The sequence below is a fragment of the Bos indicus genome, chromosome 11 (genome assembly GCF_029378745.1).
Source record: "Bos indicus isolate NIAB-ARS_2022 breed Sahiwal x Tharparkar chromosome 11, NIAB-ARS_B.indTharparkar_mat_pri_1.0, whole genome shotgun sequence".
Lineage (NCBI taxonomy): Eukaryota > Metazoa > Chordata > Mammalia > Artiodactyla > Bovidae > Bos > Bos indicus.
The window spans coordinates 74315970-74343445 of NC_091770.1; the positions used below are offsets into that span (position 1 = coordinate 74315970).

Here is a 27476-nt window from a genome sequence, read left to right on the forward strand (position 1 = left end):
CGGCACGTGCAAAAAGTACTAATCAAAAAGGGAAAAACTGACAATTTGGAGTCTACATTAAAATGAAGAACTTGACTTCATCAAAAAGCACCATTAACAGGGAGAAAAGGCAGGGCACAGTATAGAGAAGACATCTGTAAATATATAACCAATAAATGACTCACCCAAAATGTATAAAGAACTCTTACACATCAATAGGAAAAATACAACATATTGGGAAAATGGGCAAAACACTTCAAAAGATATTTACAAAAGAAAACATCCAAACGACCAATAAATATTTATTGTGGGCTAAGTCGCTTCAATAGTGTACAACCGGCTGCAACCCTATGGACTGTAGCCGACCAGGCTCCACTGTCAATGGGATTCTCCAGGCAAGAACACTGGAGTGGGTTGCCATGCCCTCCTCCAGGGGATCTTCCCAACCCAGGGATCGAACCTGCATCTCTATGTGTCCTGCGTTGGAAGGAGGGTTCTTTACTACCAGTGCCACCTGGGAAGTCCAGATATTTATTAGGGAAAGGCAAATTAAAACTATGAAATATCACTACACAGATCCCAGAATGGCTAGAAGTTAAAAAGATAGACAACACCAAGTATTAATAAGGACATGGAACAACTAGAAGGAATTCTCATACCCTGGAAAAACTAGCATTATCTGCTAAAGATGAACACACACATATTTTATGATCCTGTAATTCCAACCCCCAGGTATAAACTCAGCAGAAGTGCATGTATGTACACCAAAACAGATGTGCCAAGGTAGTATACAATGGCATTTTCTTATAAAGCTGTTACTTTTGAAGTCAATTTTAAAGACTGAGAATTTTAATGTAGTTATTTAAAGCTATTATTCAGCTTAGAAACATGACATTAGTTTAGCTGTACCAAGAAACATAGGACAACCTTCTCAAAGAGTAAATGTATATAGAAATAACTAAAACAGTGTCATTACAAATAGTAAACAGAGACAATACAGAGACACTGAGCATTCGAGGAAAAGAATGTCTAACTAGAGCTACTGTAGGAAGCTTTACAGAAATGATTGTGTATTGTGTGTGAATGATTGTGAACTGTGTTTAAAGGATGAGTAGAAGTTCAGCAGACATAGAAAGGAGAGCAAGGCAGAAGATACTTAGAAGAGACATGGCTTATCCCAGGAATAGGAAGGGCTTCCATGTACCTAGAATGTAGTATGCCTGAGAGAAGAGAGAGGCTTCTGGGAGATAAGGGCAAAAAATAAAACTGACTCAAGAAACTCTAGTACCTATACATACTAAGTGTGAATTTGGTTTCACAAGGAAGAATCTTATTAATAAACTGCTTTGTAAATACATTCTCAGCTATTTCATGGATGTCTATATTCTGTCTAAATAATGTATACACTTCTAGCGGGGAGGAATCACATTTTCTGCTTTTCTTAAATTCCTTCAGAATCCGCTGCAATTATTCAATAAATGAAGCTGCCTATTACTTTTCACCACCCGCTACCCCAGCCTAAACACAGAGGTTCCTGATCCATAACAATTACACAAAGGTTTATTTGTATTTACTTCTGTTTCAGAGCATGTTATATAGCCTACTATCTGGAATACTCAAAGTCTCTATCTGATGGGGGCTGGGGGTTGAGAGTGGTTAGAGTGAGAAGGAAAATGACTTTAGAAAATGTTTCAAAGGAAATTAAATAGCAAAGCAAGCCAGACTAGGTACCCGTGTCCACCTCCTCACATTTCTCTCTCATTTCATTTACATCAGAGGTTCCCAAACTTAGTTACCTATCAGAGTTCTCTGGGAAGTCTTTAAAATACAAGTTTCTGGGCTCTATTCTGAAAGAGCTGGATTTAATAGATGGAGAGATGAGAGGAGGGGGCAGGGAAGGTATTTTTTCTAAAATCTACAAAGATGTGAACTATGACTTTATCGAAAGAAACATCTACTTTCTTAGAAAGCCACACTAAATATGGTAACCCTCCAAGGTTCCAAAGAGAACTTTTGAGGGTATCCTGTGGGTTTTCAACCATTGATATTAATCTTTTAATATGTGCCCAATGGATAGGGCAAAACATAGCCTGAATCCAAATATAGTCGATGCATGGAACAAAATAAAAGAAAAGAGAAAAATAACTAGGAATGTTCATTCTATGAAGTAAAGAATTACCTACCTGGCTCTGTGACTCCAGTTTAATTTCCTCAGGAGCAGGTTTGGTCATGGAGGCTGGGTTTGTGTTACAAGGATCCATCTGTTCTTTCTTTTCCACCTTCACCTTTACATCATCCAGGCTCAGGTTCGGAGTAGATCTTAAATCTTTCTCATCTTTATCTAAAAGGTAGCGTAGGAGCTGATGGTCTTTTGATTCTTTTTTCTTGGAAGCATCCAGTTCCAGTTTTACACTGGAATTTCCCTGGACCTGTCCAGTCACTGACACAGAAGTAGATGCACTGTCCTTCTTATCAGGCTCCACCGACAAAGTTGTGATATCCGAGGGGCTACCCTCCTGTAAGAGACGGTGTAGGATTTTGTGCCGCTCGGTCAGTGAGCTATGAGAGGAGGGGCAAGAACCACTTGAAGAGTTAGTAGAGGCAGAGGTGGAAGTGCCTGTGCAAGACAGTACCTCTTTGCAACTTGTGTCTATGTCAGCATGCCGTAACTGCTGCTCTGCAGTCGTTGTCAAAAGCTGCACTAGTTTGTGACTGGTTTGAGAGTATTTATTGTCTCCATCTGAGAGTCTGTCATTGTTATGTAGAAGCCCAGAATCCAGAGGTTTGCTGTCATTAGAGCTGTTGTCAGACTGAATCATTTCATTTAAAATGGATGCAATCTCTTTGTTATCTTTGGATTCAGCTTTTGCTGGTTGTATATTTAATCTGCTAGGTGAATTCTGTGAGCTCATCTGCCTGAGGACTGGAGAACTGGCAGAGAAGCCAACAGAGTTATTGGGTCCTTCATTCATACTCTGTAAAGGTGTTACTGGGATGTTTGAATAGGATCGGTTACTATTATTACAGGCAGTACTTGTCATGCTAACGGGGGAGCTTAATGTTGGAATATTAGGAGGAAATGAATTGTTAGGCATCCTGGGCCTTGTTGCCAATCCAGAACTAACTTGTCTCCTTGGAGACATGAACTGTGCAAGGGATATTCCTGTACCTTCCATAGGGGAATTATTGAGGTTTAAAGGGGGATTAGTGCTCTGGGAACTGGCCTGTCCCTGGTTTAAGGCAACACTGGCTACAATCTGATTTCCAGGTGAGCATCCAAAACTCCCTTGGCTGTTGCTAGAATTGCTATGACTGCTGCTATGAAGGTCTGAGCTCTGTTGGCGGTTTACTCTGGTGGGTACCATGTTGCTGTTGGATGGTGGCAAGGTAGACGAACGGGCCACACCGTGAGCTGGAGAGATACTGGGATTGACGGAAGGGTTTACCCGGGGCACTGACATTCCAGGATTAGTGTCATCTTGAGGAGAAAGACCACTGTGTTCCCTAGACAGGGGAAAAGACATTCAGACATCTTCATTGGTTTCCATTATAATATTTTATGAAGCACATTATAAAACAAGATAATGTTGCAAACTATCAAGTAAAAAGCTTCTGTATTACTTTAAACTAAAGAAAACAGTGGACTGTTAGTACCATGGTGAAATGTTAGAACACTTCATGGGAAAATAGTGTTTACGATACTGCACATTTGATAATGGTTAAATGCGCAAGAAATCTTCCCTGGCCTTGGAAAACTTCCAATATATATACTTTAAAACTTTACAAAATTTAATACAAATAATTAACACTACATCAGACTTTTGTTGGAAAGAGAAACTTCCCACACTTCTGGTTACAAAGTATTTACTCATGACTCCCTTCATTATAGCTTTTAAGTATTTCAACTCCAAAGAGGAAGACTGGGTAAGGAAAATACTGTGTCACTGATGTAAAAATTAAAAAGAGTGACATGCAGACATAGCAGATGTTTTGAAAGAGAAATCACAATATGAAAAAAGAACTGTGCTAATTCCACTCACAAGCATAAATTAAACTAAAATTAGAAAAAGCAGAATACTGAATTCAGATTTTCATCAAGTTCTTTTACTCAAATCCATAATTACGACAACAGATTTGTGACTGGTATTACCATGTTCCAATAAGCAAATATATCAGATGAGGGAAAGATGAAGTGAGGGAAAATGTCTTTGTTTTTGTTTAATGCTAAATTTCAAATAGTTGTAAATGTAGAGTCTTGAATAATTCATAGGATAAAAGAATGGTTTCATGAATTTACCATATATAATAGTGTAAAACACATTTTGAGAAGAGAACAAATTAGAGGCAGTGACATTCAAATATCTCAAGTTGATAGTTAAATAATTTGTAGCTTGAGAAACTGTCAACTTGAACTCAGGAGCCACTGAGTTTTGCCTTAATGAAAATAAAGCACTTTTAAAATTAAAAATAACAATACTAATAAACTTGAGTCTTTTATAAGACCATAAGTTTATATATGGAAGCTGGAAAGTTTTGGCCACCATTTTGGTTCTTATCCCTAAAGCATATATTCAGCCACACCTTTCCTTTCTCCCTTTTTGAACAACAAAGCTATTGTTAGGCGACAAAACTATAGAACTCAGTATGGATATATTGATTATATTCTCACCATGCTTGTTAAATGCCTAATGTAAAACTGGTTTTCTAGCCATCAAGAGTATAAAATTTTCTTCTCTAAGGAGAAATATGTGAACTGACTTATTTCATATCAAACTCTCCAAATAAGTAGTACCTGTCGATGATATGAATTCCCATGATGAAAGGTTGCATGTCTGGACTTTGAGGGTAGCAAAGTTTACACTTGGTGTGGGCGCTAAGCATTGTCCCATCATTCAATATGAATCTATAGGATGGGCTGGAGGCAGTGCCACGAGTCATCACTGTTTCAAACAAAAGAGAAACCTAGTTAAAATGCTGACACTTAAACTTTGGGCAGAGGAGAGTTACCAAGCCTTATTTCTACCTAGAACCTCATTTAAATGTCCTTCCAATTGCTGCCTGCTCAGACTCAAGGTATGGTTCAGATAAAGCAGATATCTGAGGGGGGAAAATTATTCAGGGTGAAATAGACAGTCTGAAGACAAGTTTTAAATCAGTTCTACTTGAATGGGTGCCTCCTCACAGAAGTTGTGATTATGAAGAAACCACAAACCACAAAAAAGTCAACCTAATCTTTCCCTATAATGGGGCAGCTCCTTAAATTTACTAAGTGTTCATTAAAAAGACCAAGAAGTAACTTTCTCCCCTCTCCTTTTCAGTATTATCTCTAACAAGCTTTTCTACCCCTATAGCTGGCTGATTTTTAAAAACAGCTTTATTGAGATATCAACAAAGCACAAAATTCACCAAGTTTTGATTAGTTTGCAGAACTCTAACTGAAATTCAAATTTAATTTTTCACTCAGGAATGTGAATCAAAAAGATCCATCCAACAAATTATTATAGTCATGTATATTATTTTTGATGTTTGAATTTAGTTTACTAATAAGCAAATTAATAATAAAGCCTCTGATTACTAATACAGAATAAAACCTAGATTAACGCAATTGAATCACTATATACACAACATGAGTTACTTTTGTCTTAAAGCTTTATTAACAACAGATGAAGCTCTAACTCTACTGGTTAATTTTTATGAAATACGTAAAGGCTACACCAGACTACTAAGTAAGAAAATGTCATCAATGTTTCAGTAATACAATAGAATTCTTTTTTAAGGAAGATTTAATAGGTAGATTCAGCTATACCAAGGTTAAAAATCATATCCACTTAAATACAAGAATTACTACCACAAATGACTACTGTAATTTAGCCTGTAATAAATGTTAGTCCTATTTTTCAAAGACATTTTAGAAAGAGCTTCAATCATACTTTAAAGACATATGAAAAAGACAAAATGACCAATTGATAATTTCTGAAGCTACATATTACTTTAAGCAACAAGAAGACAGGCTCTATTTTATTGTCTTGGGTACACCATGTAAACTGAAGAGGGCATAATCTGCTGGAAATCTATGTCACGCATAAATCTCCCTGAGTACCAAAATCAGGATATAAACTTAATTGCAAGGATTTTTTACCCATCTGGCAGTTTCAGCCAAATCTTGGCACATTTACCAAATAAAATATGGAAAAATTTAGTATCTAGTGAAATAATAAATGATAAAAAAAGTCTTTAATGAAAACCAGTAAGTTTTGTGTAAGGATATAGTTAAATGTTTATTATGATAAAACCCTAACAAATATTAACAATTCTCATCTGTCAATATCTTCTGACAACATTATTTTGGAAAACACAGTTATAACAAAAAGGTGGTATTTTAAGATAAATTATTAGCATGGGACAATTAGAAAGTTATAAATATATATTTAGTTATAAATATATAAATATATATTTAGTTATAAATATATATAAAGGGAAATAAAAGATACAATATGTATTTCATGTTATTTTGCTTATGCCATTCTATTTCCTCATCAGTATTTATTTCTCATTAGGATCATTCTGCTGAAACATTCATTAGCTCTTCACCACTGAGCTCATTGTCCAAAATGGTAGTCATCAGTCACTATCATAATGTGGAAAATTAAATTTAAAATTAAATGAAATTTAAAATTCAGTTCCTAACTCATACTTGCCACATGTCAGGTACTCAATAGATGCATGTGGCTAGTGACTACAGTATTGGACAGTATAGCTCCATACATACAATTTCTTTTTGCATTTCCAATCTTATTTTTCATTATTTCCTAAATATCTCTTCTATAGCTCTCTGATTAGGAGTAGATAATCTTTTATACATTTATTTTTCTTCTTCAAGAATAAACATGAGTTAATACTATGTCCCATTCTTGTTTTCCACTCTCCATTGAAACTGTATGATGCTTTGCATATACAGTCATCTAGTACTGGCTAATTGATCTTCAACTTGAATTTCATCTCAATAGGTTAATATTGATTTGTTAACACTGATCAACTACTACAATTTTTCTTTAACGGACAGATTTTAAATCTTACCTATCTTCTCAAATGCTTATATTGTATTTTAATTTATGTTTTTGTCTGTGTAGAAATCCAGATTTACTCGTGTAATGAAAATTATTGGAGACAAATTTCTTGACTTATTGACACGCCCTGTAAAGTGAGAAAGAACTAGAATCTGGGAGAACATTAACATTAACATGGAAACATTAAGATACTTGGGCTTTCCAGGTGTGCCAGTGGTAAAAAAAAAAAAAAAAAAAAAAAACCCTGCCAATGCAGGAGATATAAGAGATGTTGGTTTGACCCCTGGGTCAGGAAGATTCCCTGGTGAAGGGCATGGCAACCCACTCCATTATTCTTGCCTGGAGAATCCCATGGACAGAGAAGCCTGGCAGACTGCAAAGAGTCACCAGGGTTGCAAAGAGTTGAACTTGACTGAATTGACTGAAGCATGCATTAAGATCATTTATGTGGATTACAGAAACATCAAGAGTCCTTTGGTAATTATGCTGCCTTAAATTGGAAGACACTAAATTAATGAAAATTCCAAAATTGAGGAAACTCTACTAACTTAATACAGGAAAACTATTACAAGTTTTTTTTTCTTTTTACAGTTTAAGTTTTGAAGTTAAATGGTTTATTTTGGATAATAATGTACAGAATAAGACTCAGCAAAAGGAATGCAGCACAGATCAATGAAAGGAATAAAAGCCTAGGAATCAGATTTAGGTATGAACTCTGACTCTCTCATTTACAAGTTTAGGACTTAATAATACAAATTAACCTTTGCCCAGTATCACTAAAATGGAGCCAGTTTACTGTGAGATAATACCTAGCATGGAGCCTGGTACATAGCAGGTACTTAATGAATACTTCCTGAATAAATACCAAAGAAAAAACAAACAACAAATACGTAGCTTCCAAAGTACTTGTGTCCTGAGTCACACTCACATTTGGCCAATACCAAGATACCTCTTATACTAATAGCTTCAACTCTGTATAACAATCTAAAATTTTGAATTAAGATGTGAGTATTGGAGCCATAGGGCTTCTCTGGTGGCTCACACAGTAAAGAATATGCCTGCAATGCAGGAGAATTGGGTTTGATCCCAAGGTAGGGAAGATCCCCTGGAGAAGGAAGAGATTAAGAATAGGTGCCAACAGTACACTGAAGGACTATACAAAAACGGTTTTAATGACCCAGATAACCACGATGGTGTGGTCACTCACCTAGAGCCAGACATCCTGGAGTGTGAAGTCAAGTGGGCCTTAGGAACCATTACCTCAAACAAAGCTAGTAGAGGTGATGGAATTCCAGCTGAGCTATTTCAAATTCTAAAAGTTGGTGCTGTAAAAGTGTTGCACACAATATGTCAGTAAATTTGGAAAACTCAGCAGTGGCCACAGGACTGGAAAAGTTTAGTTTTCATTTCAATCCCAAAGAAGGGCAATACCAAAGAATGTTCAAACTACCACACAACTGCACTCATTTCACATGCCAGCGAAGTAATGCTCAAAATCCTTCAAGCTAGACTTCAAAAGTACATGAACCAAGAACTTCCAAAGGTACAAGTTGGATTTAAAAAAGGCAGAGGAACCAAAGATCAGATTGCTAACATTTATTGGATCATAGAGAAAGCAACGGAGTTCCAGAAGAACATCTATTTCTGCTTCATTAACAACGCCAAACCTCTGACTATGTGTATCACAACAAACTGTGGAAAATTCCTAAAGAGATGGGAATACCAGACCACCTTACCTGCCTCCTGAGACCTGTATGAAGGTCAAGAAGCAACAGTAACAACTGGACATGGAACAACAGACTGGTTCAAAATTGAGAAAGGAATTTTCAAGGCTGAATATTGTGACCCCGCATATTTAACTTACATGCAGAATACATCATGCAAAATGTTGGGATGGATGAATCACAAGCAGGAATCAAGACTGCCAGGAGAAATATCAACAACCTCAGATACACTACATATACCTCAGATGATACCACTCATTAGGTGGAAGAGGAGCTAAAGAGCCTCTCGCTAAGAGTGAAAGAGGAGAATGAAAAAAACTGGCTTAAAACTCAACATTCAAAAGAGCATAAGATCACATCATCCGGTCTCATCACTTCATGGCAAACAGAAGGGGACAAAGTGGAAATAGTGACAGATTTTATTTTCCTGGGCTCCAAAATCACTGCAGATGGTGACTCCAGCCATGAAATTAAAAGAGGCTTGCTTCTTGGAAGGAAAGCCATGAGCAACCTAGATAGCATATTAAAAAGCAGAGACATCACTTTGCTGACAAAGGTCCATATAGTCAAAGCTACGGTTTTTCTAGTAGTCATGTACAGATGTGAGAGCTGAACCATAAAGAAGGCTGAGTGCTGAAGAATTGATGCTTTTGAATTGTGGTGCTGGAGAAGAGTCTTGGGAGTCCCTTGGACAGCAAGGAGATCAAACTAGTCAATCCTAAAGGAAATCAACCCTGAATATGTGCTGGAAGGACTAATGCTGAAGCTGAAGCTCCAATACTTTGGCCACCTGATGTGAAGAGCCAACTCACTGCAAAAGACTGTTTCTGGGAAAGACTGAGGGCAAGTGAAGGGACAACCGAGGATGAGATGGTTGGATGGCATATCGACAACAATGGACCTAAGTTTGAGCAAACTCCAGGAAAGAGTGAAGGACTTGGGAGTCCTGGCATTTTGTAGTCCATGGGGTCACAAAGAGTCGGACATGTCTTAGCAACTGAACAACAACGAGAGCCGTAATTCTTTACAGCACTGACTGGTTAAAGTATTGCTCTACATGCCAAATTTTCTCCATAAGTAAGACTGAGAAATGGACAAAACTATTTGGAATTTCATTTGATCACAGATTCTGATCTTGTTTTCTGATTTAGCTTTGTCAGGTTTTGATCCTTGACCCCTGAGTCTATTTCTAAAAGTTTTAGAATACTTAGTGAGGAGGCATGACACTAATGTGGTATTACTGACACCCCAGAAACTCTTCAAAGAACCTAGAAATCTGGTTTAACAACTGTCCCAAATGAATGTTATCAGGCACCTTAGGGAAACATTTAACCTAGACTTTTTCCTAAAAGAATGATTCTGTATTGAACTGAACTTAGGAAGCTTTTCCAAAGTATATAGCTACATGAACTTCCTCCCAGTAGGAAGTTCCTCAGGTGACCCTGATACCCATACAGCACCCCCTCACCTCCCAGTCTCAGTGGCGAACCACTCCTTTAATCTAGTTTATCCTGCAAGCTCCCACATACTGTTTCACTAAAATGTGTTTTCAACTTTTGATTCTGGAAAATAAAATGGTCAACACTCTTTAAAAGCAGTCTGTGAGCTGTCTCTGTCAAAAGCAGCTGAAAAACTAAACTAAGAACTTAAGTTTTTAATGCATATTAGGATTTTATACCAGCTGCTGCCTTTTAAAAGTAAGTTAAAGTCAGGAAAAAAGACAGATGGAGGACCAATTTTCTTGCCTAAATATCAGATATACAGATGACACCACCATTATGGCAGAAAGTGAAGAAGAACTAAAGAGCCTCTTGATGAAAGTGAAAGAGGAAAGTGAAAAAGTTGGCTTAAAGCTCAACGTTCAGAAAACTAAGATCAAAAAAAAAAAAGAAAAGAAAACGAAGATCATGGTATCTGGTCCCATCACTTCATGGGAAATAGATGGGGAAACAGTGGCTGACTTTATTTTTCGGGGCTCCAAAATCACTGCAGATGGTGACTGCAGCCATGAAATTAAAAGACGCGTACTCCTTGGAAGGAAAGTTATGATCAACCTAGATAGCATATTGAAAAGCAGAGACATTACTTTGCCAACAAAGGTTCGTCTAGTCAAGGCTATGGTTTTTCCTGTGGTCATGTATGGATGTGAGAGTTGGACTGTGAAGAAGGCTGAGCGCCCAAGAATTGGTGCTTTTGAACTGCGGTGTTGGAGAAGACTCTTGAGAGTCCCTTGGACTGCAAGGAGATCCAACCAGTGCATCCTAAAGGAAATCAGTCCTGGGTGTTCATTGGAAGGACTGGTGTTGAAGCTGAAACTCCAATATTTTGGCCACCTGATACAAAGAGCTGACTTATTTGAAAAGACTCTGATGTTGGGAAAGATTGAGGGCAGGAGGAAAAGGGGACGACAGAGGATGAGATAGTTAGATGGCATCACCGACTCAATGGACATGAGTTTGGGTGAACTCCGGGAGTTGGCGATGGACAGGGAGGCCTGGCGTGCTGGGATTCATGGGGTCGCAAAGAGTCAGACACAACTGAGTGACTGAACTGAACTGATAGAGGTTTTAGATTTTAAAAGTTTTACAGAAAATCAAGGATATAGTGGCATAATATTATGCCACTAAAGAACTATTACTGATAGTTCTTTACACTATCCCTAGTGGAAAGGCAGCAAGGCAGCAAGGAAAATGCAAAGGCTATTTACATCTCTCTCCATTCTTAGCAGACCTGTAGTTCTCCAACTTGATGTACTTAAGCATCACCTTCAGAGCTTGTTTAAAGTACATGGGCCCTCACCTGAGATTTTAATTCAGTAGGTCAACATCTTTAATAGGTGATTCCCATGTAACTGTTTCATGGACCACATTTTTCTTACCAGGTTAGATACTGCTGAATACAACATATAAGAAAAAGATGCATTCAATTTATAAATGCTATTTGGCAAGTTGTCCAGAATCACCATAACACTAGAGTCAGAGTCACGTGAATTCTGGGCAATTTAACTCTAAGAAAAAAGTTATTTCTATTGAGAAATTTTTTTTTCTTAAAAAAGTAAAAGAAAAGGACATTAAGACATGATTAATGGAGAAGAGGTGTTGAATTATATTTTTTTACATTTCTCTCTAAATTGCTTTACTTCATATGTTAATGATTAGTTACTTATTACATTTTAATCAATCTATTTTATAGAGAATTCCAATGGTTTAGGAACACTTGCTTTAAACCATGGCTCAATCACATCTATGGGAAGCCTAGGCATTTGGACAATGAGACAATAATCTAGACCTGCTTTGCCTTGGTCATAATGTATATAAATTATAGGCAAGTAAAACTAAAAGTCTTTTAAGTAAGCCTTGGAAGGTTTAACTTAAAGTTAAGGTAAAAATCAAACAGGAGAATCATATACCTCGGCACTTGAGGGAGTAAGTGTAGGCAGTGTTCTGAATCTCCTACTTACACAAAAGTCAAGTGCTATAGATAGAGGGAGTCACAAAGTTTGCAACCAGTGGATGGCAATAGTTGCTTTCTGTAATTGTTTCCAAACTTGACTGTACTTCAGGATTGCCTGAGGAACTTCTTGGTCATATCCATTGAAACACCATCTTTGGGGATGGTAAAAGTAAGAGGTCCATTGAAGAACCGTTAGTCTGTGCAAAGCTGTTCCAGAAGTAGACAGACTAGTGAGATTTATACAGATGGCTTTCTGAAAAGAAAAAATCAAGCTGCTTCCTTCACATACCATTAGGAAGCACCTGACCTAAAACGTAATGAATGAAAAATCATTTGTAAACTGAAGAAACCTAATATAATGGGAAAATGTTAAAATTAAGAAAAGTGATGGAATAATGAAAAATATTTTTTAAACTGTTTTCAGGAGTAGCCATACAAAGAGTTTCTTCCCAGAGAAATTATTTACTTAGAGATTAGAGAATAAATTACAATGGGAAAGGTATATTAGGCTCCCATAATTTCATGACAATGTTTTAAAATATATCAAAACTCCTTATCTTTGAATCTTTATAAATTTTCTGGCCTTAACTCTCAGCTAATTTTCCTTATCTTTCCTAAAATACTGTTAAGTTCCTTAAGGGTGGGAATATGCTTGTTTCATATTTCCATAGTATTTACTATGACATAGCAGTTGTTCAATTATTAATTAATAATTTTCTATGACATAATTTTAACTTGAAACTCCCATGTGAGTCAGGAGATACTGGTACTGTAATGGTCATGAAGTATAGATCTACATGCATTATATAGATCTGTACTATCTAAAAGCCCTTTGACATGCCTGTTCTGCTTGGAGTGATCTTCTAAAAGCTAGACAAAAATAGCACTTCCTCTCTAAAGCCATCCCTAATTCTCAAGTCAGAATTAATTTTTTTCTTCTTTGGTTTTATCTTTATTATTATGGCCCAGGCCACAGAGATCTTTAAAACAGTCATATATCCTCCCAATACAATAGATTTTGAGCTCCTAGAAGCCAAAACCCTGCTTTGTCATCCTTGAATCCCTGGCACCTTATATAGTGTTCTATGTATGTGAAGAACTTGATACATGTCTGCTGAATGAATGAATGAATGAATGAGTGACCACCACATGATACCCTGTTCTTTACAATGTGCATCCCAAAATTCAGTATCTACTCATGAATTACTTTGCTTACCCATTTCTTCCTTTCCTAAAACTGATTATTGCAAAAACTAATTTGTAATACTTGATAAGAAAATACTTATCACCCATAGATTGTATATATGTTATTCAATATTAATAAAGAGCAAAGTTAATGAAAATAGCTGAGAGAAAAAAAAACTTACCTTCTTGAAATAGTTGTCTGGCGTAAGATGGCTCTCTGCCTTGAGGTTGGAAAAAAGCATAAATGCACTTTCTCACTAAATCTTCCCAGCCAGTTCTGCCAGCAGCTCTCAGGGAACTAGTATCAATAGAGATGATTTTACCTATACAAAGAATGAAAGCTTACATGTATGATAGCCTCTGGATATGTCATTCACATTTTAAGACTAACATGCATCTAAAAATATTCTGCTGCCTCTCAAATGCTTAATGGACAAAAGCACTAAAAAGCACTATTAATTTTTATTATATACAGTAACAGAGTATATCAGTGACATGAAAATACAAAATTGTTTTGGCCTTGGAGTGTGTTGTATCACATCGTAAAATTCAATACCAATCAAGTATTAAAGTCATATCATAAAGACCCAAAGCTGTGGATACTAATGTAGGTCAAACTTTTCTGGGTTGCTCTTTGGATCCTGCTATCTATATACTAATGACTTATTGTGGATGGAGAGGCAGAGATGAACTATATTATTTTGGTTTAAATTAATTTCCAGTAATTAAGTGAAGAGACTATGAGAAAGTAAGCCAGTCTTTCCTTTTCTACCTCCTTTTGAGCTGTAGACAACATTGCACTTAAGAGTAAACAAAGACTGAAGGCAAAAAAAATTAAATCAGAAAAAGATAAGTGAGAACATTAAGATCTGCTAGGCTATCTGCAAACAGAACATATGCTTTATAAAATTTAGTGGTGATTTGATACTGTTATCACATTTAAATAAGTTTCCTGAATGATTATGGAAGAATTCAGGCAAATTATTTCTTAATTGGGGGCCATTTAATCCAGTTGGTGATTTTTCAGATCAGTTTTATTTTCTATAAATCTTGTACTCATATAAGAAAATATATTCTTGCCTGGAGAATCCCAGGGACGGCGGAGCCTGGTGGGCTGCCATCTATGGAGTCGCACAGAGTCGGACACGACTGAAGCGACTTAGCTTAGCTTAGCTTAGCTTATACATATATGTGTATGTGTGTTAGATTATTAAGGTGAGACCTACAAAGCCTCATCCAGTTTCAGAACTTGAATATTACCAAGATCATCAATACCCTTCCGTTAAGTGTGTACTCCACACTTGTCACATCCCTCTGTCTTTATATTCTCCTGTCAATCTAGGCTGTTTCCAGTTTTTTGTCATTACAATCAATACTGCTATGAATATCTTTCACATTTTCCATAGTGCATGAGGTACATAAGTAGGAATAGAACTGTTGAGTCATAGGTTACATGAATGTTCAATTTTATATTAAACTGTCTCCCAGAAACTTTTATAAGAGTTAATCCAACATCCTCTCCATCGCTTGGTTTATGGTTATGGTCTAACTTTTGTATTTCCCTGATTAATAAGGTTGAATATTTTTCATGTTTATTCACCTCTCAAGTTTCCTCTTCTGTGAATGCCTGGTTATCTTTTCTTCATCTTCCCTTTTTTCACACAATCAACTCAAATCTATTGTACTGTTTGTGCCTCTTTAACTAATCCCTTCTTTACATATTTCTCTTGGTTTGTTTAGAAATAAACTCTTTATTAGACCTCTATAAAGCAGGGTATAGAATCTAATATACCCAAGTATGTCAGATCAGGTTGTCCCCCAAGTCTTGGCATAAATGTAGAAAGAAAATAAATCAAAATTTAAATGAGGGAATTCTTGTTGTTTTAGAACAGTTTGGGGACAGCCTGGTGAAGACTGTGATTGAAACTATAGATAATTTTGGACTTCCTAAGAGTTTCAGTCATTCAGTTTTTGTCTCATCACATCACGGACTAAGAATTAGTTATAGCAGAGAATCCACTGTTATATAATCTTCAAATGCAAAGGGAGGCCTGTGTGTGTGCTTATGTGTTCAAGTTCAGTATTAGGCCACATGAGAGCAAGGAAGTCTGTAATTGTAGAACTGGAGGGTAGAAAGTAATTAAATTATCAATAATGGCAATGGAGAAGGCAATGGCACCCCACTCCAGTACTCTTGCCTGGAAAATCCCATGGACGGAAGACCTGGTAGGCTGCAGTCCATGGGGTCGTGAAGAGTCGAACACGACTGAGCGACTTCACTTTCACTTTTCACTTTCATGCATTGGAGGAGGAAATGGCAACCCATTCCAGTGTTCTTGCCTGGAGAATCCCAGGGACGGGGGGAGCCTGGTGGGCTGCCGTCTATGGGGTCGTACAGAGTCGGACACGACTGAAGGGACTTAGCAACAGCAATGGCAACAAATGATAAGTAATGTAATGAGTATCTTAGGAGGGAATCATAAATAGGCTGACTTAGAATACTTCTGCTTGCTAGAGCAAAGTTTAACTAACCAACCAAACCACTGTTCAACATTTAAGGGAGAAAACTTATTTTTTTTAAGGGACAAGAACCACTTCATGTAGAGTTGGAAGTACTGCTAAATTTTAAGGAATTAAATATCTAATACTTTTTATAACTAGTTTATGATTTTTTATCTAACTCAATCCCATGATATAATGCCAATTTTATATTTTAAGAATACTTCATATTATTTTGGCATCTTTATATTTTCTTTATACTTTATATTTTCTCTGGTATTTTTTGTGTGGTAACTGTGTACAGTACTGTAATGCCCTTTTAATAGTGCATTGATGGAAGAAAACACAATATAAAGAAAGAATCCTATTTTAGGGCCTAAAGATACCTGTTCTCAGTAATTAGTTGCCTGGTTTTGGAAAAGTCACCATTCCTTCATATGTAAAATGGACAGGCTGGATTCTGTAATCTCTGAGGTTCCCTCTAGATTTATAATTACTTCATGATTCAGAACTTTTTAATTTTTACAGATTTATTCTAAAATCAGGCATATTAAGATGCTGGGTCCTTGGTCAGAAACAAAAGTACTAGTTATATCATTGTTCCTATAGAAAAATACAGTCTTTTTTAAAACAATCTAATTTAGGATTCAGTTTATAGAAATACAATTGAAGAAAAGCTGAACTATATTGTTCCTAAATTATCCTCATAATTTTTAGGCCTCCCCTGTCTTCCACATTTATTCTGTGGACTAACCATCACCCCTTTCCAACAAGTTTTTATTCTATCTCCCAAGCCCTCTTTGGTTTTACTGACACAAAAGATCAGCTATATCTTTTTAACAGACCCTATTTTTCCTTCATGCAATAATATTTTTGGTTTTTCAATAAGGGTTTATTAAATTTTTCCAGTGTTGTTCACTGGTAGAAAGTAACACATACATGCTAGACTCAAAAAGGGAAAGGAAAGGTATGCAAATTGATCATTACTACACTTAAATGCTGTATATCTAAGCTCCCAGATATTCTCTTTGCTGTATTCTATTGTCTGTGCCAATGTATCCCCACCTACTACTCTTTAGTAAGAGCAGTTGGGAGTTTATCTTTAAAACCCAAGAATAAAGCATACAACATAGGAATATTAGATTTCTGGGGCTAAAACATTAATAAATATTGTAAGAGGATCTTATAAACAATGTTAAAGCAAAAAAGTAAATGCTCACAAAGAATAAAATTTAGTAGAAATGATTTTTAAAATCTTGGTCTGCTATAAAAACCTATCTGTAGTATCTATCTTTTAAAACTAGAGTGGTGAGTGATACATATACAATTCTCATTGATGAAAACCTAATGTGACAAAGTGAAGATAGGATTAAACAATATAGGGGAATTCCCTGGTGGTCTGGTGGCTAAGGCTCCATGCTTCCACTGCAGGGGGTGCAGGCTTGATCATGGGTTGGGGAACTAAGATCCCGAGCATGCCACGAGGCACAGCCAAAGAAATGTTTTTTTAAAAAATAAAAAAAATTTAAAAAAAATATTAAACAATATATGAGAAATTCTTTATATTAAACAACAGTAACAATTTGTTTTTGCTGAAAATCAAATCTGAAGTAGGTCTTTAAAAAGAAAGGCTTATTTTCAGGCACTTTGCGGCTGCCTCCTGTCCTCCTTTCAGTTCTAACAGACGTCTCTGTGTTAGAACTTTCTGCAGCTCTGTTTCCTCAATCAGGAGCACTCATTCTGCACCATGACCCTTCCTCAGTTCACCCTTCCAACACTCTTACTTGGCACAGTTGGCATCCTTTGGGGGTTAATTGTGTGGTATCAGCTTGACAAGCTTTCTGTTAACCAGCTGATTTTTAAAAAGGACCTCCCTATTAGCTTCTCGTATACCGCTTACATCTTTTCCATCAAAAAAGTACAAATCTGTAATCGTATCATTGCTTTTTGCTCAACCATGTATACCCAGAGCAATCATACATATGACAGGCACTTTCAGGCATTCGATCAGTATGTGCTGAATCCATTTAAAGGAAAAGAATAAAGGAAAAAATAGTCAGATACATTTATGCACAATATTAAAAGCACCCTTTTGTATCTATTTGTAAGCAAATATATTGACACTGCCAATTTCTTTTCATGAATTTGAAGAAATAATTTATAATCAATAGAGATATGTGAACAATTATAAAATAATTTCCTCTCCAGCACCCTCCCGTAACAATGACGACACTATCTAAAATGCACAATATCAAGACCACATCTGAAATGTTTTCTGTAGAGGACTAGTGAACAGCAGCAGAACAGCAGAGAAGAGAGGGACACAATTAGTTTTAAGGGGATAGTCACATTCATTAATGCTGAAAGAACATTCTGAACTTTGCAGCTAGTACCTGTAGTATCTTGCTTGGTCATAAAGGATTCTACACCCGTAATAGCTGGAGGCCGAGGTAATCGCCGTGCAATACAAATCAAACATGACTGGAAATCTGCCCAAAACAAGAAGGGGAAATTGAAGGAAAAAGAGGACAGAAAGTGGTTCACATCTATTACCTGCCATTAACAGTTTTTGTAAAAACAATACATGTTGTAAGATCTGACACAATACTGGAGTGACCCTGATCTAACAGTATAATATCAGAATTAAAATTGCTCGAGACCAAACACTAGCAGCTCCAGAAAGAGGTCTAGTTGGAATCACTTATCCCTTCCCACTGAATGTTCTTACATAAACTAGAGGAGACGGAAGCATCTCAAGTACTTGGCAGATAATAATTTGAAGAAGTAGTTTTGGCTAGATTCAAGCAACACAGTGGTTTTTAAAATATAGGTTCATAATTTCCTATACTCATTAATGGCTACAAAGATTATTCCTATAACCATTGAGCAGATCACAAACTATCATATGAAAAAAAACAACATTTAACTGTTTCTGAACAGGCATTATTTTGTCCTTGACAGAAGACTTTTATGTTTTTAGGACCTGTAATTTTTTTTGAATGTCCCATTTCCATCTTTGTGAGAGGCTGCACACAGTATCACACAGCTAAACATGAATTTGAATCATATGACAGGCCTGCATATATATTCTGTAAAAAGTCCCCAGCTGACGTACCCTTTCCCTGGTAGGACCCACTACAGACAAGCCTTTTTGCATCTGACTGACTCCTCCACAGCTTCCTTCCCTGTTCCTTACTCCACCAATTTGTGGTGTTCTTAACTTAGTTCAGTTTAAGCGTGTATGGAAAACTCATCCACTGGAACGTATTTAACTAATACCATGTTCATACCCTATTCCTATTAGAGCTTCATCTGTGTTTTCATCTGCTCATAAGCTTTCTCCTTATAAATTACCTTGTATGGCCTCAAAAGTGCTAGCTCTATTCTCCAGTGTTCCGTACACACTAAGCTTGAAACTTTCTGAAAATCAGAGCTGTTCAACAGCCTGCTGCATCTGGTGCATTTCCAACTGGCAGCAGTGAGTTACAGCTCTTATTTCTAGGCAGCAAGTTGGTTTGAATGTGACATTTTAGTGGGAATGTCAGCTACAACTGAGAATTTGGGGGTCTTTTACAGGGGGGTAGTTCTAGATGTTAACAATATTTTTCTTAAGTATTAAGAAATATATAGCAAATTGAAGAGCCACTAAGATATATAATATAGTAACCAAAAATATTATCTGAAGAAGGCAGTTTATAATCAATTTCCTCTCTGTTTCTAAAACCACAGGAAAAGCAATCGAACACCTTAAAACCACCCTCTGTTTTACCTTCTCCATCCTCCTGAATCGATTTCGGCTGTGACACAGTGAAACACTGCATCACTTCATACCGCTGGCAAGCTTCCTGGTTCTCGGGGCCAGGCTCATCTGGACGGTGAATTAGCATCCTGCAGTTAAAGGTATGGCTGTTTCGGCGTGTTGCTTCTTGAGGCCAAGGAACTCCATTCACTGTGAAAGAAAAATTGATTATACGCCTGTGAAGGAGATGAAAAGGTACAAACTCTGAAGATACAAATGACACACCTTTACTCATCTGCTTAATTAGACACTCAGATTAAAAGACAGACCCCTTCAGATCTAACACTATCCTGAGGCAAAAAGAGACTTACCTTCCTTTGCAAATTTAATCCTTTTACCAATTAGAGAAATGTAAAACTTGCAAGGAACTGTATAGGATTTCCACCCTCAAAGATAAGGCCTTACAAATACCCTAATTCGTTAACAGATAAAGACAAAATTAAAAATTAATAGCTTCTTGCTTTTTTGCTCAGAATTTTACAGCAGTTAGTTAATACGCTTTTTCACTTGCTTCCTGCTATACTCTGGCATTGGAAAAAAAAAAGATTGACAATCATAGGTCTGTTACTAAGTGAGAATTTTAACCTGAAAGGCATGTATGCTTCAGGGATGGCTTGAGAGTATGTTGTATGTTCCTCCTTCTGGTTGGAGGAATCAAAGCTTTTCAAATGAGCCTGTCACTCAAAAAAAAATTTAGAATAGACAGAGACCAACCTTGGTTTTTTTAAATCATTTTTTCTTGCTCTTTATTTTATTTGTACAATCTGCATGCTACAACACCTTAAATATAGCAGATAATCATTTTACTTCATTAAAATGATTGTTAAAACAGAAATGTTACTGGATTCAGTGTAAGAAAACTGAATTCCATTGTAGAGCAGATATTTATACATGTCAAGTGAGAATCACTGTGTAGCGAGTCACTTCCCAGTTACAATATTATATTCAAGCCATGGTGACAGACAGGGTTTTTCAGGGTGTTCTCTCACCATTCCCAACAGTTTTCTTACCATAGCCTTGCTGTTGAATCTCCTTCTTTTTTACTATCTCATCACTCTACAACAGTTAGAGGAAATCACGGAAACAAACCTATACTGGAGTAATGAGTCTTGGTTCTTCAAACTAGTTGTGAGGTTTGGGTTAATAACTTAATCTTTGCCTCATCTTTAAAATAAAGGAATCCACTATATTGTCTCTCAAGTCACTCACACTCCACATTAAGACCCCTTGATAACCCCTTGAAACTAGTGATTTTAATAGTAACAATCATTTCAGGCTCCCAGTAAACACATACTATCTTTTCAAAGAAGAAATAACACTTCCATTTCATCAAGTGAACAGCACAGAAAATAAAGAGCTATGGATAACATTTTATTTTCATGTTTGATTTAGTTATACAGGATTTCTAGCCAAGACTCTCCTCCCAACTTCTGGAGTACCTACAGGTTAAGGAGCAGGTACATGGCTTAGTGAACAGAACACAGGCTAGAAGTCTATCTATCCTCTCAGCTAGCCTCCTCTGGCACTGAACAGCCTATCCAACCATTGGATGGAGCTCCAACCATGCTTGGAACCCATGAGTTGAAACCACTTACATCAAAAAATGTTCATTTTAATAAGTATGTAATATGAACACTATTCTTTCCTCCCTCCTTCCTTTTTTCTTTTCTCTGAGCAAGGTGGTAGGATAAATTACATATATTTGTCTCTTCCTTAGACATAATTAAAATTCAAAACAAAAGGAATTCCAAGCAGAAGCTTCTTGTGGTAAGACGACTAACTGTTCTGCTTCCTAACTCTGTCACAGAATTATGGCAAAATCTAGAGGAAGAGGATAAAAGGAATGTTCTCTATCAGCTATTTGATGATGTTCCTCCTTCAGATTTAATCTCAGGCTGAAATTAAATTTTAAAATATTTAAAGTATGTATGACATAGAATAATACCATATATTATAAACATAATAATAATTATACTTTACTGAGGGGAAGCTATAGAGAGCTCATATTCTTTTAAAAAAACACATTCCTTTTACCTAGTGATTTTGGTAGCAGATTCTTCACAAATTCTGCATGATCACCCACATGCAGTATGCTGTAGACACTGGTATTCATTAATTCCTCCTGATTGTAACCCAAGTAGCTGGTCACATTTTCTGACACAAATACAATCCTCCCTTCACAGTTCACAACAAAGAAAAATCCATCCAAAGCCTGTAAAGAAAAAAAAAAAAGGATTAAGAGGTTATGAGGTTAAAAGAGACAAGAAAAATACTCAAATATGTTTCTCTATTGAAAAAAGGATTGGAAGTATGTGTCAAGTTTAAAAAAAGGGTACTGAATAGAAGATTTAATATTGCATGTTCTCTGTGGAGGGAACAGGATTTTAAAACAGACTGTACACTTATGTTTCATGTAGGCATGAATGAATATGTCAAACTTCTTCCTTAGAAAGAAATTTTATGGCAGTAATGTGAAGTAAGTGACTGACCCATTCAGTCATAAACATCTCTAAACTGTGGGTTAAGACCTGGTGTCTACCCTCAAGGAACCTGTGGTACAGTGGAGAGACATAAGCCTAATAAAATGCCAGTGAGAAATGCAGTATGAAAGACAAACACAGGCTATTCTGTGAGTATAAAGAAGGATGCTTATTTGGGGTCAAGGTGGGAGGCAGAGAAAGGCTCCTTACAGGCCCTGATCTGAGTTATAAAAGGCACAGCAGAGGAGGGGAAGAGGAATGAGGGAAGAACATTCTAGGCAGAGGAGAGAGCATGGAACATAATGGAACAGAAAAGCAGTTTGGAGCTGCTGGAGCACATGGCACAAGACAGGCAGTGAGTCTGGAGAGGTGGACAGGAGCCAAATCACAGAGGGCTTTCTATGCACAGAGATGGAGCCCAGGAGCTCCAAAAGAAGATGTACATGTCCCAAGGGGAACATAATATCCACAGACGTGTGGCAAAAAAGTCAGAATCTCTATTTATAGTGAAATCTAAAACATAAGGAAGATATTAAGCTTTATTAACATATCATCACCCTGGTGCCTCACTCAGTCCATATCAGAATCTAAGAGAGGATCCAGAATGGAGAAGATGACAGTGGTACCTTATTTATAATCCTTCTGTTTATTGCAACATGTTGCAGTTTACTTGCTATAGAATGTACAAAAGCAACAAAAACAAGTCCTTTAAAAAGCAGAACATTATTACACAATTTTGTAACAAGACATAACCACCCTTGGTATTACACATGATTTGCTGGTTTGATTTGTGCCAAAAGACTTAACAAAGCTAACAATGTTGATGAGCTACTCATTTTTCTTTTTTTAAAAAAGGTAAGTGTCCCAAGTTTGCTGACCTTTTCTATGATGATATGTGGTAATGATAATACCCTACCCAGCAGGCATTTTCCAAATAATATACACACTTAATTTTGTTCCTTCAGGGTAAAGATGAAATTTTAACAATGAAAATAAACTGCTTTCAAAAAGACACATTATAGAGACAGTATGTGAAAATGAATGTTTTGAAATGTTACCACAGTTATCATTTTGTTGCTGAAAATGATGTAAATCACTTATAAAAATTATCTTCTCAGTTTAAACATTTAGAAACAAAACCTTTTCACCGCTCAAGTCTTCCAGGTTTGGTGGGCTTTAAAAACCCATTTCTTAAAAAAGGAAAAGGCAACACCTTCTGATTAATTTGGAGAATCACTATTTGAGATTTTTTAAAAAAATGGAATTTAGGGAATTCCTTGGCGGTCCAGTGGTTAAGACTCAGCACTTTCACTGCTGGGGCCTGGGTTCAAGCCTCGATGAAGATGCCTCAAGCTGCAGAGTGTGGCCAAAAAAAAAAAAAAAATGAAATTTGAAGAAAAACTTACATAATTGGTAGGTAGGATTTCAAAATGAGTAACGTGACTCAGAGACTCATCCAATGATACATTTTTCCATTTATATCTATCTCATTTTTATGAGGTGTCTTGAATTTTCAGGTGATTTTTTAAGCCAAATATTCAAATAAACTGAACTTCAAACTACATCTTAAAATCACTGCATTCCAAAGCATTCAATCAAGATTTTAAAAAATAATGAAGCACAGCATTGTTCTCATGAAAAATACTGCTAATATCTTCTTTAACAAGAACAAAAAGAAATAAAACTATTTTTACTCCACCTGACTGTTGTGACTATTTTTCACTTAGTTCATAAGGTGAAGAGGAAAGGGATGTGATTAATAATCTAAAAACCTCAACACTAGACAAACCTTTCACTAATCTATTTTGGATTTAGATGAGCACAAGAAGGCACTCTCATATCCAATTGTTTTCTTAAAGTCAGAGTAGCTATAGATTAGATCAGAGTAGATCATAACAGGTGATCAATATATGTATTTTTTCTTAAAGTTTATGTGAAAATAGGGATAACTGAAATACAAACATATCATTTTCTTAGAAGATCTAAAAGATTTTTTAAAATGTTCATAGCCATTAATTGAATCAGTGTAAATATAATTTAACTTTTTTTTTTTCTTTTTGGCTTCTTAAAAGAGTTTAATAAAAAACAGTTTGGGCTTCGCAGAAGGCACAGTGATAAAGAACCTGCCTGCCAATGCAGGCAGTGCAGAAGACGCAGGTTCGATACTTGGGTCAAAAGGATTGAAGAAAGATCCCCTGGAGGAGGAAATGCCAACCCACTCCAGAATTCTTGCCTGAAAAATTCCATGGAGAGAGGAGCCTGGAGGCCTATGGTCCAAGGGGTCACAGAGAATCGGACACAACTGAGCACACATGCATGCACAGATACAACAAAGTATCTCAGAGCAAGAAACAGGACTGAGATACAAAGCAGGCAAGTAAAAAACCCTGGCTGTTTCATGGCGATCATTTCCAAGGGACACACTACCCAGCTTCCAAATCACCACTTTCTTATTTTTCTATCTAGCTTTCAGGGTGTCCTTCTAGGACACTGCCTCCCTAGCGACCCTGTCTAACTTCAGTCAGTCAGCTTCTCCCTTGCTTTTTTCACTCTCCATATTTGTCTCTAGGTCCGGAAGTTATTACCCTTTGTCTGCAGCGGGGCTGGGAGAGACTGAGACCCACTCTTGGGGTCATCTCTGCCCACTCTGAAGACTGGCCAGTCGTGGGCACAGGGGTGGTGTGCAGACTAACCTTAAGCACTAGCAAGGTCCAGAGAGATTCACCTGGACTACACAGTGCAATTATTTTTAAGGCATTTGTGAAACCCTAAGGACTTAAAAGTTCTCCTTCCTTGCAATAGGTCTGTAGTCCCTGCAGGCTCCTATTTTCACACTTTCTGGGACTTCTCCAGGCTCTCCCATTGACTGCACCTGAACTCACTGCCAAGCTGGGAAGTTATTCTAGTAGCTGGCCTCTGGAATATGCAGTTGGTCAGCCTTACAGGGAATACAGAACTTTCACCAGGTCCCTGCTTGGCCTCGGTTACATGGACTCATCGTTTCCTCTAAGACGTCTGGGGCATCATGTTTCTTTTGAGCTTCCCCAGAAAAGACTGGCTTGGAAAACAGGTTGACAAAGGCTACCCCATGGCTGCAGAGATGTCCTGCTGACCTTCTCCTGAGATGCAGACAGACTATCCTGGGCTGGATATGTGTGTTTTTTTGTTTGTTTGTTTGTTTTCTAAATTAAAATAAAATATATACTTGAAATTTTTAAAAATATGACAATTAAGTATATAGTATAAGATCTGCCAAAATCCTATTCCCAAGAGATTGGTAACATTTCAAGGAATCCTTTGAAACTATTCCTATGAATATATAAACATTTTTAATTTCTAAAAGTGTATCTAATTAATATAACCTGCTAATATTTGTTCTTATTCTACAAGTTTCCTTCATGTGTTGTGCATATAATTAATTTCCAAGTATGCTGCTGGGAAGGCATCTTCCTATTTCTCCAAGTTCTCACAGCTGGGCTGACACTGAGCTACACACAGGGGATGATAACAAATGCCACTCCATTCAGTATGGCATCATCAGCTGGAAAAGTTTTTCTCTCTTCCCAGGATATCAGCCTTTGAAGAGGACCACCCTGGGTCTCAACGCAGGTTTGCACTGGCCAGGGCTTCTCACAGAGCCCTCGCTTTAAATGATTACACAAGATTCCCTGAGTATCACTAAGTGTCAGTCACTGGACAAAGTTCTGGGAATAAAACACACATTCTCGACAATTTTATAGTCTCTGAGGGAAAAAGACAAGTACACATAGTCACAGTGTAGTACAATAGAGGTGTTCAAAAAGGTTACGCACAGATCCCAATTGGGCAAAGGAATGGCTGTTGTGGGTAAAGTTTCCTGGGAGGAGACTCAATGACACCTGAACCGAGGCCTAAAGGACACAGAGCAATAACTCGGGTGGACAAGGGGTGGAAAGAACATTCAAACAGAGGAAACAGCTCAGAGGTTAAAAAAAAAAAATCACCTTGTACACACTTGTCATATCTGTGTTATACTTAACAATAAAAAGTTATTTTTTTTAAAGCTTCAAAGTAAAGCACCATTACCTCCCCCCTCCCCCCAAAAAAGCCATGGGGATTATTTTGAAAGTAGTGTTTTTAAGCAGGAGAGTGACATGATCTGCTTTAACAAAGATCCTTCTGGCAGTGGGTGTGGCATGTAGACTGGAAGTAGGCAGACAAACTGCAATACTATTGTGATACTCCAGGTCAAATGCGAGCCTGGATCAAGGCAATGGCAGTGGAAGTGACAGAAGAGAAATCTACAAATGCAGAACAAACAGCATCTGGGGACCTCTAGCAGCTGTGGAAACAAGCACAAGGGGTGATCTTTCATTAATGACTTCAGGGATCCGGTAGATAGGTGCCTTTCCTAGACAAAGGGGACTCAAGGGGGGAAAAAACCAAGTTTTAAATTTTTTGACTTTTTAAAAAAATTAGGCAATGAGGGGATCGATTATAAATTTAGCTTTAGGAATGTTATATTTTGAAATGACTGAGGAACTTTCTGATGGAGAAATATCCTGAAATAGGCTGAAAAGGCAATAGGATATAATGAAAGGGAAGCTGTGAAGAGAGATCTGGGCTAAAGATATACCTGTGTGACTTACAGGTACATATCGTATCATTTGGTTTTTGCTTATTTGTTTTTAACTATAATTACCTTTTCCTCTTTCAGAGAATGTCTGATTTCCTTTGAGGAGTTACTTCTTCCCCATTTAATAAAGTCTCATGGGATTCTTACTCAGGCCATTGGGAAACTTCCTCCCTAAATGTGAACCTTGAGAAGAACTATAATCAGAACGCGCATGGCTAGAACACATTCATTCTGGCAGCAGGGCACTGTCCAGAAGGGTCTTTCAAAGAGACCATTTGTATAGTTCCTGCTTTCTAGCCTCCTTAAGATACCTTGATGATTTAGTTTCTAGGTTGTGTCCAAGTCTTTTTTGAACCCATTAGACTGTAGTTCACCAGGCTCCTCTGACCATGGGGTTTTCCAGGCAAGAATATTGGAGTGGGATGTCACTTCCTTCTGCAGGGCAATCTTCCCAACCCAGGGATTGAACCCAGGTCTCTTGCATGGCATGTGGAATCTTTACCAACTAAGCTACCAAGGAAGACCAAGATGCCTTAGTTTCACCTTATTTCTAAGCATGGTTCTGTGTATCAAAATAGCATCCCAATGAATTCACATTTGGTTAAGTGAAAGTGAAAGTCGCTTAGTCGTGTTGGACTCTTTGCAACCCCATGGACTATGCAGTCCATGGAATTC

The 27476-nt window shown here is 37.1% G+C and overlaps 1 protein-coding gene across 9 annotated transcripts in view; it reads right to left on the minus strand.

Moving 5' to 3' along the window:
* NCOA1 (nuclear receptor coactivator 1) overlaps positions 1-27476 on the minus strand; it is a 219629-nt gene that overhangs the window by 53548 nt on the left and 138605 nt on the right. For all 9 annotated transcript variants that reach the window (XM_070799032.1, XM_070799034.1, XM_070799035.1 and 6 more), the window contains 6 exons: positions 21741-21918; positions 19677-19856; positions 18301-18396; positions 13591-13731; positions 4772-4919; positions 2163-3483 (listed from right to left, as the gene is read on the minus strand). In XM_070799032.1, the coding sequence (XP_070655133.1) occupies positions 2163-3483; positions 4772-4919; positions 13591-13731; positions 18301-18396; positions 19677-19856; positions 21741-21918 (2064 nt within the window). The remainder of the gene's footprint in view (positions 1-2162; positions 3484-4771; positions 4920-13590; positions 13732-18300; positions 18397-19676; positions 19857-21740; positions 21919-27476) is intronic.